Below are 13,102 nucleotides of genomic sequence, written 5' to 3'. Positions count from 1 at the left end.
TCCTCTGCACTGGCCCCCTGAGGAGCTAGAGCTGTTTGGGGGCTGGCGGCCAATGCACTGAAAGATTCTTGTCTCCACCTTTCAAGACCCAGAACCTCCTTGATTTACTGCCCTCACAATTCCTTTACAGTCACAAAGTGGTGGAATTCAGCTGGAGCCCCGGCTGCCACCAGATCAAACGCTGACCAAGTCACCAGCACTGTCCTACCAGCAGGCTGCATCCTGAGTGGGCTCGATGAGCAAATTAAACCTAAGACGGAAGGACTCCATGAGCTTCTCGGGCGGAGTGAATTTTCCGGGATTATTCTTGTTTTCAAGAACTAGTGACGATAAGCCCACACCGGCCTGAACCTCTTCTCTCTCGGGTCACTGTCCCAGAGCTGTGTGTGTCCCTGCAACCCACATTCACCTGCCTTGCTTCCCAGCATTAACCCACCGCCGCATCTCCTCGAGGCAGGAACCATTTCTTTGTTTTCTGTGGCTCCATTCTTGTCCTCCCCTCCGTCTCTCCTCCCCTCGGGTCCTTTACGTGATGCCTCAGACATCAACTGTGCTCAATAAATACCACTGACGTGCATGTACCTACTCAGCTTTGGGGGCTGGATCAAGCGCGAAATTTAAACGTTCCACAGTGAAGACTGTTCCTGATGCTATATCTGGACCAGATCATTACGGCCCTTCCACCTGCCTGGTCCTCCTCCAAAGGAGACAGCAGGCCTGGTGAAGGGGCCAGACTGCCGAACAGCCACGAGCACGTGTGGGAATCACTCCCTCCTTTATGGAGAAGGTATGACTGTTCTGCAAGCAGGAACACGCACTCGGCCCTGTTCTCCCTCCACCTCATGTCTGATGGCTTCTGAAACCACCCAGGACAGGTCCGTATCCTATTCCTGACACAGGTAGGCACTTAGAAAAGGTGTGACGAACAAACATCCAAAAAAGTTCATTCTAAAGGACAGGTTCTCTATAGGAAGTTCGTCACATTTTAAAATAAATCTCATTTACATTCCAATTCCACACAGAAATAGCCAACTGAAAAACACAAACAGGGCCAGCCAGGACCTGCTGATGAAGAGGCCCCCAAAGGCGGCCTGCCCCTCCACCCCCAAAGGCCTCCCTTGTCCCTGCCCCAAATGCAGATGGAACCGCAAAGAAGGGACTTACCAAGAAGAGCGTTGTGCCCATTATCATCGGGCAAGAACCTTTTGTCAACGGCACACACCAGGAGATGGTCCGGCAGGCTGGGGGACTTGGCCCCCACGAGGAGAAAGCCTGCAGGGACGTCGATGGGCTCACTGGAAATGGAGACAAGACGCAGGTCCTTCCCCGCCTGGCAGAACCCTAGGAGGAATGGACAGGGCTCACATGCGTGCCAAGGGGCTTCCCCAGAACCAGGCTCTGCATGGGCAAAGGGAGGACATTCCAGATCTTGTCAGGAACAAACCTCACCTCTGTGTGCGGCTGACTTTAAAATTAGTTCCAAGAGATAAAATTATAACCATATTTACTCAGGACACTTGCTGCATGTTAATTCCTCTGAAGGCTATCGTGTCACCACCATATAATATTCATGTACAAGTGAAACTCAGCAGGAAAAACGGTAGACAAGTGGTGGTCAGTTAAAATGTATCCAAGATAAATCCATAAGAAATTGTGAGTAACGTGGTATATTTTACACCCTGCATTTCTCACATGTATGAGGAATAGGCAAATGTCACAAAGGAAGAGCCAGAGCGTGGTAATGCTGGCTGCCTCTGGGGATGGGACTGGGACCAGGACACAAGGAGGGTGATCATCAAGGAGGCTTGCACTCTATACCCTTTTGAACATTTTGTATTTTAGAGCTTTTAAATATATTTCCCATTTGAATAATAAGTGCCCTAAAATATCTGGAAATAAAAGGAAAGAAACAGCTGAGATTTATTTGGAGGGGTCCTCTCCCAGGTCTTCCTGGATGAGGGCACATTCGGCCCCATCTCCTGGGTCGGTTCCATCCTTAGTTACCGAATGAGACAATGAGAGTTAACATGACCCTGACGGTCCCAAGGCTTTCCTGCCAACACTCTACAGCGTGAACAGACCCCTCCGGCATGCACCCGCTTCACCATCTACAGCACCTGTGTCCAGAGTCTCCCACCTGCCCCCGGGGGAGGGCCACGAAGGGACCCTGAGGGGCGGGGAGGTTGGCAGGCCCGGAGCCCGTGCTCACTGTGCATCAGGCACTGGACCAGGTTAAGCTCTGCAAAAGCTCTCATTGGATCACCTCTGGGGAAGTGATTCAGCCCCAGTTTGCAGAGATGGAAATCGAGGCTCAGAGAGGTTCCATGATTTGCTCAGAGCTGCTAAGAGGTGGGCCGGGATAGAGCCACGTCCGCCCCTCAGCTTGGGGTGGTTCCCCTTCATTGTCTTAGGGAAGCTAAGCAAAGTCCTGAGGCTGAGGTCAAGCACCCTACAGGCCTTCTACCTACATGGCCTGGGCCCTTCCTTCTGAAGAGCTGGAGGAAAACAGGCCATGGACAGAGTGTTTACTACGTCGACTTGGAGAATTCTTTGAAAATCACTATAATGACCACTGGACAGTTCACAGTTTCCTTCTTTAATTAGGTGACCTCTTAACATGTGGACACTAGAAGTCCTACCTCATGAAGAACCATTGTGCCGGTTTCTCTCTCCCTGGAACAGTAGCCCCGGTGAGGGCTGACTGCCTCCCCTGCCGCCATCCTGCACAAGGTCAGGTCCAGGCCCACACACAGGGCGCCTGGGACCTCTACACCCCATCTGACCACTGCACCAAGCCCTGCCCAGCCACACCTCAGACCCCTACCTAAATAAGCTGCTAGCAGCTCCCCAGATGGCCTATATTCTCACCCTCCCGAGCCTCTGCACATGCTGTTTCTCTGTCTGGAATGTCCCAGTTTCCCCCAACCCTCTCACAGACTCCTGCTAATCCTCCAAAACCCAGATAACGGGCCACCTCCTCCAGGAAGCCTTCCCTAAACTCTCTACCCATGTAAGGAACCTTTCCTGTGCTCCCAGGCACCCCTGCTTGCCCACCCCACCCTGTCGGCACTTCCCACGTCGTGTGCAAAATGTCTGCTTACCTACATAGCTCCATTAAACTGGGAGCTCTTGTACCTTTTATCTCCATATTTCCAGAGTGGGGGCCCCAATCATTACTGAATTAACTGACTGACTAGTGACATCACTCAGCTGGTATGGGGACAGGGCAGATGAACGTACACCATTCAGAGAGTCTGTCCTGCTAGTGAGTGACAGAGCCAGGGGTTTACTCCAAGTTTCTCTGAGTGCAGAGCACGAGCTCTTATCATCAGACCAAGGTGCCCCCCACCTGGCATTTCTGTGCCTTGGTTCCTCAACACTGCAACAGGAGTAACATACTGATTCTACAGGGTTCCTGAGAGAACACATATCTGCCTTCTTCAACAGTAAATTACGATCGCGGACAAAGATTATTCTTACTAATCAGTCTGAGTGAAACGTCAGCGCAAGCAGACCCGAACTGGGAAATATATTCTAGTTTCCAAACAACCAATGTAGAAAAATGAACTGTTGGGGGCGCCTGGGTGGCTCAGTCGTTAAGCGTCTGCCTTCAGCTCAGGAAATGATCTCAGGGTCCTGGGATCGAGCCCCACATCGGGCTCCCTGCTCGGCTGGAAGCCTGCTTCTCCCTCTCTCACTCCCCCTGCTTGTGTTCCCTCTCTCGCTGTGCCTCTCTCTGTCAAATAAATAAATAAAAAAAAAAAAATCTTAAAATAAAAAAAAAAAAGAAAAATGAACTGTTGGACCCAAATCCATTTGTAAAGTTGAGCTGTCCAAAGAGTGCCGAGGGTTGGTGAGCCTGACAGTCCCCGGGGTGGTGTAGCCAGGGGCCAGGGGCACAGGGGACCCACCGGCGCACAGCCGCAGACTCTGGGCTTGGGGGGAGCCCACGGGCCAGCCTTACCGTCCATGGTACAGCAGCCTTCAGGTGGAGGGTGCATCTGGTAGGGATTTGGGGGACAGTTGGGCTCCAGTCCCCCTTCTCCCTCTTCCTCCTCGTCCTCATTGTCCACTCGGCTACCACCTAGAAGTGGCAAAGGGGAGGGAGGAGACAGGCAGAAGCAAGGGGTCAGCAAGTCGCAGCCATTTAATAATTAACCCATCCCTACAGACACGCTGGGAGTCAGGCATCATGGCTCTCTCTGCTCAGAGGGGACAGCTGAGGTCAGAGGACTTTCCCAAGGTCACGGACTCAGGCTCCAAGCCTGGCCTCGTGACTTCAAATTCAGGTTCCTTCTCTTTCCATCCAGCAGAGCTGCCCGAGTCTGCTCACGCACGAGGGTTCAATACAGACATAACTGGTTGATAAGAATGGCACATGAAGCACTCCAAAAATCTCTCTGCGGGAGGTGCCAAAGATTAAGATATAGACCATTTTACAGAGAGGGACCCGATGACTGGCCCACAGCTCTTCGGTGACCTGCTAAGAAGCACAGCCAGGAGGCTCCCAGGTGCATGTGAGGCCCATGTCCTGCGGCTGATGTTCTGCCATTGACTATCCAGCTTCACTTAGAATACAAAATATAGTGTGAACTGCCTCTCCGTCATATAAACTCTACGTGTCTATTTATCCCCAAGGGAAGAGTGGATGCATAGACAGGACTAGAAATACAAACACACCCAAATCTGGCACATACACACAAAGTGCCATTCCAGAACAAGGCCAAGCATGTTATGACTTTAGGAAACTTTTTTTTTTTTTTTTTTAAGTGCAGTCGCATTTTAGGAGTCCTGGCAAACATGGAACTGGCCAGAAGAGCCAGGGATTGGCCGTGGAAATCCCACTGCTCCCTACTCCATCGCGGCGGTAAAAGAGCTTCTTGTCGTTCCCCGCAGACTCTCGGCTCCCAGAGAGTGGGGTCCCTGCCCTCACTCATCTCTGTGACCCAGGCACCCCACAAAATGCTCGTGCAGAGGCAGTGCCTGGGAGACCCATGCCCAGCTGATATGGGCATACACCCTCAGGCCCCGTTTACCCAGCACTGCTCGAGAAGGGGGTTCATCTAAATGAATTTCCCAGGCTATGGAAGTATCATCCTAACTCCTTTTAATAGACATTTTTGGCCAAAATCTTTCTCAACTTGTCCAGGTTTAAATGTCATTTAGTAACTAGCATGCAACCTTCTACATGGAATAGGGTCATTACAAGCATCCTTAAATGGGCTGGGCTGGAAGACAGTTTTTCTTCTTTTTTGTTTCTCTGCCTCCTGTTTTAGTGCTCATTTCTGTGTTCCCATTTCTCCTACCTCCTCTTCCTCGGCTCTCGCACCCTCCGTCCATCCAGTGGGTTAAGTGGTTCTAGGTTAGTGATGGAATCGTGTGCAGTGGAAAGAGAGGGGCTGGGAATCAGGGAACTCAAGCTTCAGTTCTCAAGCCTGCCATTGTCTGTGTGGCCACAGGAAAGTTACTTAACCTCTCTGTGCATCAGATCCCACATCTTTAAAATGAGGTGGTTATATAGGGCCACTTTGAGCTGCTATAGTCTATGTGGGGGAATACGGCCCTCAGCGTTGCACAGTCTTCCTGATGTGATTTAATCAGTACAGTGGCCACCATTTTAAAGGTGCCCATGAGACAAGAGGCAGAAGAAACTGAACATTCTAAGCCAGCTCATGCCCATGACCTTGGGTAGGTCAGAGCAGGAAGTGAAGAACCCTGGTGTCTCGTCTTTCTGAGCCTAGAGTACACCAAGGTGGCAGGAAGACCATAAAAAGATTACCCAGGAAGCACACAAGGGGGTGGTGGGGATAAACTCCGGAGCTTCCTTCGGATGCTTCCTTCCTGCCATTAAATGCAGGCGTGGAGTGGCTTTAGCCTAAGTGACAGAGTCCCGCCCAGACCCCAGGCGCCAGCTACGCAGCACAGGGCCCCATGGGGGCTGGGACTGTCCTGCGGCCACCTACAGAGTGGGCGGCACAGAGCACTCGGCTGCACCACCCACTCTCCCCCCGGAGCCGAGACTCCAGAGACTGGGAGGGAAGGGCAAAGACCCCAACAGTCTGAGTAAGAAGAAGCGAGAACTCAGAGACCCTGGAGCTCTGAGGGCACACAGGAATGCCTGTCTGCAGTTATTCTGCTAAAGCCAAATGGAAGAGGAATTCAGTCTCTCTGAAAGAATGGAAGAGGAGGTCCTTCAGCCTCAGAAAGTCAAAGAAAGAGCTCAGAATCCAGTGGATGAGAAAGCAGACCTCAAAGATCAAAGGTCTACACCAGACATCCCAGGGCCTTTGATGGGATCAGTCAGGCAGTGGCCAGGGTGAGGAGACTTATTACAGCCGGGAGCAGACCAGACCAGACCGCTGGCCAAGGTCGGGCGGGGGGGGGGGGGGCATCACCACGGCGTCAGACAAGACCAACCGCATTGGAAGCTGAGGACCTTAACACGAAAACACAGACGCCCAGAGATGCTGTCCCACTTCTTCACTCTGCAGAGCTAAATTTTCTTTCCTTTCCACAAGAAGAAACCACATGACGTTTTGAGAAGGGTGAGGCTGCAAGAATTAACCGCATCTTGTTTAATTAATTAATACTTATCTCAAAACACTGGAGTGGGATTTGTTTTGTTTGGTCTTTCTCTAAAAACTAAAAAAAAAAAGTAAATAGCCCATAAAAGCCTTTTCCCCTGGAAGGAGGTGTGGTAAGACCTCTAATCCAGGGAACAAAGTCATAAGGCCCCTGCTCGGGAACACGGAAGATGTTAACAGACCCAGGGGTGTTTAGGATACCAGCAGCCTGGCCATAAAAACCATCTTTAATGTAATTGTCTGAGGAAGGACAGCAGTAAGAGACCCTGGCAGACAGACAGACAAAACAAGGTGTGGCCAGGACAAGCCATCGGCGCCAAGTTTTATAACACAGAATCCAGGGGGAGAGCTGTGTGTTCAGTTCATGGTGACATCCAGCAAACTAAAAAAGAGAGTGCTCCCCTTCCCACCAGACCCCTCCTTTGTCCTTCCTGCCCCTCGGGAGGATTTCTCTATTCTGTTTGCGGACGAACAGGAAAAGCTGGAGGGTCTGCTCTGGTTTTCATACAGGGGGGCTGCACCAATAGCTGGCGGGGCGCCTGCGGCACTCAACACGGGAGGCACGAGAAGGGGACGCCTCAAAGCTGTCCCCGGAAAGTGCCACCTGCCCAATGCCCTATCGGCAGGGGAGGGCATCCTAACAAGTCAGGATGTTCGAGATGCAGCCTCCCAGGTAGTCCGCAGAGATCTTAGGCAGAAGGAAAAGCTGGCAGGGAACCTCCCAGGGCTTTCTCCTCTCCCCCTCTCTCCCCCCAGGTGAGCACCACACCACCCCCACCCCCGCCTACTTAACCACCTGCTGCCCCCTTTCTATCACGGAGCTGCCAAAGCTAAGGGTGCAACTCCCTGACTCGGGCACTCCTTCGACACTGCAACCTCCAAGCAAACCCATCTCCCAGCGTCCCAAATCATGGGGTTTAATCACTTTAGTAGGTGCAGGTGGAAAGAACTTTGTACATTTTAAAGTGCCATTCACATGGACTAAGTCATCATTGTCACCATCATTAATTTATCATTAGCAACAAAGACTTTCAGTACTGAAAGTAGCTAAGGCTGACTGTTTAATGCATACATTTTACATAAGTCTGTCAGCTAGCCAAAAACACAGGCTGTATGCCCCACTCATTTCTCATCTCCTCCCTGTGTTGCAGGGACGCTTCCCCTGCTGGAAAACGTGCGTACTTTCGATATGTACAGAGAATTCTTGGTTTTCCTAATTCATGCTTTTGAGCATGGTCCGGTTTCTCCCAGACCCTCATCCAGCTCTTTTAGGTCCTTACTGTGGCTGTTTGTAAAGTTAACGTTGTAAGGATGTTTCAAAGATGGACACAAGGAACTGTGTGTCCCTGCTAGAATAAGGAACTATCAGATTCCACACAAGCAGCTCTGTGCCTCATTTTCCCTTATGTGCAACCCTCCCAGCCAGCCATCCCCACACCCTGCCAACACACACACACACACACACACACACACACACACACTGACCCACACACATGGTGACTACCCCAATACAGGATCTGCCATACTGCATGCATGCCTTCTTAACTGATTTATTTTTGTTTCAAACAACGGGACTTTTTGCCTTCAATATCGAAGTGAAGTCTGCAGGGAACTTCCAGTGGAAGGCATAAACTGACCAAAAGTCCCATGGACTGCTGTGGGGTTACTTCTGACATAAAAAACACATGGCTATTAAAGAGACACACTAAAGATTGAAAACACAACCATTTTACTCTCTAGATAGCTAAGTAAATCCTAAAGTTGTCCCCATGCCTGAATATAATTGATTCATTCATTCCTGGCACACGTTCAATTCATTAGGGTTTATTCTTGGTTTTTTTCAAAGTTTCTAGAGGGCTCTTATATCTGTGACCACAAAGAGAAACCACCTAGAAACTATTTTGCAAAGATATGGCCATGAATCCTGGGACAGAGAGAAAAAAATATCACCAAGGGCCAAAGCATGTTAAAATTTCTGACTTACCCAAATGAGAAGGTCAAACCTTCTAATGAGAGCATCAGTAACAACCAGTTCACGACAATCCAATGCAGCCCTCTTCCTTCCCCCGTTATCCAATGAATAACTGCATTCCTTGTAACTTTATGACCGAAACTTAGTCTTAGCCAAGGAAAAAGGTCAGTGCACCTTTCTTTTTCTAATAATTCTTTTCTCCTAGACTCTTCCACACAGAGGGGAGAGGAGCGAGTTCCCTGTTCTGTTACAACAGGAGCTGCATCAGACGCAGGACCTAACCCAGCGCATCTCCTACCTTCCAGGGCGGAGAGCTGCGGCTCTGTTTCCAGATAGAGCTGGGAGAAGACCGGCCGGGGCACCAGGCTGCTGGACCGCAGGGATGCCTCGATGGAGTTGTGCAGGACCTCTTCGAAGCGCGTCGTCCTCAGCTGTCCGGCGTAAGAGTTTCCCATCTTCAGAAAGGACGACAGAGGATGCTGTTTAAAATGACATCTCAGCGTCAGTTGAAAAGACTGAGGCTGCGCCCGAAGCCCAAAGGCAGACGTGAACCAATTACAAGGAGGGAACGGCCAGGGAAGGGCCGTGGATCGCCCCGCTCGGCCGAGAGGAGAGGGCGGTTCTCAGCACCAGCTAGTGCTGGCCAATGACTGGAAGTTACCGAAGTAACAGCTTTCTCTAATTCAGCACTCAGACAGCCGAGGCTGACACCTCTTCGCATATTGCGCTGGAAACCGGCTCTTTCCTCATCCCTGGTTCCACAGACCACGCCCCCCCACCCCGCCCCGCCTTTTCCCTGAGATGGGATCCAGCCCCCAAGAGAGCTCAGACAAATGATGGTTTATTTTCCTTGACTTTACAGAAGAATAGCCCCGCGCCACTTTATGTCTGGGACGGCGGCTCACAATTCCACCATCTCCAGATTGCAGGATTACAAGACCTCCCCGCACCTTCTCAGAAGGTAGGCTAGCAGATTTCCCATCACTGCCTTTTCTGCTAAAAGGCCAAAAGCTAACATTCTTCCTTTAAAGTGTTTTTGTAGCTCATTACCATTTCCTTTATACAAGTAATGTAGAATTACACCTGGAAAACGTGGAAATCTAGAAACTACAGAAGAGGGTGGACAAACAAAAGGAAAAATCACTGATAGTCCCATCCCCCAAGATAACCACTGTGATTTTTTTTTTTTGGTAGCAGTTTCAGATACAGTTCACATACCATGCCATTCACCCACTTAAAGTGCACAACTCAATGGTTTTTAGTATATTCAGTGCCATGCAACCATCACACATTCAATTTTAGAACATTTTCATCACCCCAAAAAGAAACCTCATACCCTTAAGCTGTCACTCCTTAATCCCCCAAACCCCCCCCCTCCCCGCCCCAGCCCCTGGCAACCACTAATTTACTTTCTGCCTTTGTAGATTTGCCGCCTCTGGAAATTTCCTATTAATGGAGTCCTATGATCTATGGTCTTTTGGTGACTGGCTTCTTCCAGATAAGCACAATGTTTTCAAGGTCCTTCTGTGTTGTCATGAGCATCAACACCTCATTCGCACCATGCTAGGATGATGTATTCTTTCCAGACTTAATTTTCTTCACAACTTGGGGACAGGAGGGAGATGGGAGATTATATTCACATAGTTATAATCATTCTATAAATGAAATTTTTGATTCTGCACTTTTCACTGGGCATGAACATTTCACTCAAATCCTCTTACAAATGCTTTTAAAATAACTGTCATGACCGCATCATATTCCATTGAGTGAAGGTGCAGATCCTTGCTCAGACATTTCTTTCTGATGATACATGGTAAACCTCTGTTTAGTACTTTCCAAGGAGCAGCACTTAAATTTATATTCCTAATGTTTTCCATTTATTTTCTATTTCATTAAAGTTAGCTTTCTGTTTCCTCTTGGCTTAATCTGTTGTACTTTTTCCAAACTTCTTAAAATCATCTTTATTTTCCACCTCCTTTAATAATGAAGCTATTTCAGGCTACATACTTTCCTCTGGATGTCTCTTTCGCTATGGCACATAGGTTTGGTATAAAGTGTTCTCCTTTTCATTTCTTTTGAGACAAATCCCCCTTTTGATTCCCTCTTTAATAGGGTTAATTATCCAGGAATGCATTTTTAATTTCGAAATAGTCAAGATTGAAGGGCAGGAAGTTAGCCTTCTTTTTTTTTTTTTTTTAAAGTAGGCTCCACACCCAACATGGAGCCCAAAGCAGGGCTCAAACTCATGACCCTGAGATCAAGACCTGAGCTGAAATCAAGAGTGAGACACTTAACCAACTGAGCCCATCCAGATGCCCTTAGTCTTACTTATTTCTAGTTTTTACTGGGTTATAATCATGACTGTGGCCTTTAGAAACTCAACTTTTAAAATGTGAGGGCTTCTTTTTGATGGATACCAGATGGATTTTCACAAAGAGCCTACCGATGTTAGAAAAGAGACGTATAAACTCTCTTCAAGGGAGGAAAGGAGATAGATCCTTCAGTACTTCCATATCGTTGTATATTTCTCATCTACCATACTGCTGATTTTCAAAGTAGCATTTGACTAAAGAATCCCAGCAGATGCCAGGGCCAACGTGACCACAGAGCGGTAGTAGCTGGTGCTACATTACAGTGATGCCCGCGGTCACACCAGCTGTGAGCCCAGCTTCACAAGCCAGCCACCACCTCACAGGGCGCTCTGACTTAAGACGCAAGACGCACGTAGGAAAGCCTCCCTTGTTTGGGCACAGAGCCATTTCAAGATGGGCGTGCCCTGAGAGAGCTCTGGTTTCCCTCTTGACCGTAAAATGGGCCAAGTAGTCACGTTGTTTCTCTACCTCTATTGTAAGGAAGTCTCAGCCTTTCCTCTTCCAAATACAAGTAAATGAAAACCATTAAACACTTGCTGCTGGGAGCAATAATCCCTGACCACAGGGCCCCTTGGCCAGCCCCTGCTTCCAGCCTGGGGAAATGAGCCTCCAGAATTAGCCTCGCACAGAGAAGGTGCTGGAGAAAGAGGTCAGCTGCCGGGAGCCCCCAGATAGCCCGAGCCCCCCCAAACAGCCCGGGTCAGAAGGCGCTCCAGGGTCCTCGTGTCTGCCTTTTTCCTTGACCTGATGCAAGGAAGCCTTGACCCCTCAATACACAAATGAGGGGTTACTAGCCACATTTGGAGACCCTTGCATTACTTTCGGTTCAGGGCAGTCTATAAAGTTGCTGCGAATTAGAAACATCACAAATGTCTATTTCTATAGATGTCTGTCTAAAGAGCTTAAGGCACACAGAAAGGAGCTTTAAGTCCATCCCGTTTTACATGGTGTCTCTACAGAATCATGCTCAATGATCAAAAGAAATGATGGAGGCATCCATACCCTACCTTCCCAAGGTCCTGTCCCGCTCACCTGATGGCTGATTGGCACCCTGAGCCCAGAGGGTTCCACCAGTTAGAGTAGACAGTGCCTAATGTGGACGGAACAATGAAGAGGAAGAAAGCACTCGAACATTCACTGTCCAGCTACTGTGTGCAAGGCTCTGTGCATGCTCCCTTGCCTAATACGTTTGGTTGGTCAGGTGAGCGATATTATGAAGCCCATTCTAAAGATGACAAATTCAAACCTTGGAGATGATAAGTAACCTGAAGGAACTCCTGTTCAAAGAAAAGAAATAGAATTGGGGTGGGGTGCAGGGAAGAAGGAGCAGGGAGGGAAGGGGGGAAGGGTAACGGAAGGAGGGAAGGAGCCTGGGGCAGGGAGAGGAGAAACGCAAAAGGAACCAAGGCACAGAAGAGTCTTCACACTCAAAAAATGGAAAATTGTGCAACCCTAAGCAAACATCGAAGCTTTAGTATCTATAAGCAAATACAGAGAAAAGGTACCCCACACCCTACCTAATGATGCATCTGAAATCATAACAAGGAAACACGGGTCAATAAGGAGGGAGAAGGAGCACTGAGAATCCTATGCAAATTCTGTGGCCCTTCTGTTAGTACCAGGGGGCGGCGGGGGGGGGGACGGCAAAACTGACCTATGTGGCAACTTCCTACCTGCAGAGCTCTATAATCATTCTCCTCCCGTAGCACCAGTAAATCAAGCTCTGTCCTTTAGAGCATTCCGTTACAAAGAGCAGCAAGTTCTAGGTTGGGTTGAAGTTCAATTAGAATAAGTGTGGGGCATGCACTTCAAGGAAGATCAAGGATGGTCACAAACGGAGACAAAGGAGAGAGAGGAGACTCCAGGGAGAGGGGACAGATGGAATACGCGCATTAGCTCTATTCCCTCCCAAAGGGCACTAGGAGGAGAGGGAGGAATTCATGGATATATACACACATGCACAGAGTGAGCAGACAACATCAGACAAGATGGGCCCAAGCAATCTGGAAGATGCAAAGCAGAGGAGAAGTGGTGATAGATTTTGAAAGAGTAAGAACTAAGGCATCCTCTAGGAAGCAAACCAATTCAAACCACAAGTGAAGCCAGAAAAGGCTTAATTAAGAACTGCAGGCAACACAGTGAAAAGTGGGGCTGAAGACCTGGGGGTCCAGTCC

General features: G+C 49.1%; 1 protein-coding gene across 1 annotated transcript in view; it reads right to left on the bottom strand.

Annotated features, from left to right (window-relative positions):
* Positions 1-9,227, bottom strand: part of GREB1 (growth regulating estrogen receptor binding 1) — a 71,330-nt gene extending 62,103 nt beyond the window's left edge. Inside the window, exons 1-3 of the mRNA XM_078055981.1 lie at positions 8,855-9,227; positions 3,965-4,084; positions 1,165-1,341 (exon numbers count right to left, since the gene is read on the bottom strand). Of these exons, the coding sequence (XP_077912107.1) occupies positions 1,165-1,341; positions 3,965-4,084; positions 8,855-9,011 (454 nt within the window). The 5' untranslated portion in view covers positions 9,012-9,227. The remainder of the gene's footprint in view (positions 1-1,164; positions 1,342-3,964; positions 4,085-8,854) is intronic.
* Between the last annotated feature and the right edge of the window lie 3,875 nt (positions 9,228-13,102).

The sequence above is a fragment of the Halichoerus grypus genome, chromosome 10, assembly GCF_964656455.1.
Source record: "Halichoerus grypus chromosome 10, mHalGry1.hap1.1, whole genome shotgun sequence".
NCBI lineage: Eukaryota > Metazoa > Chordata > Mammalia > Carnivora > Phocidae > Halichoerus > Halichoerus grypus.
This window is presented reverse-complemented; position numbering and strand designations above follow the sequence as displayed.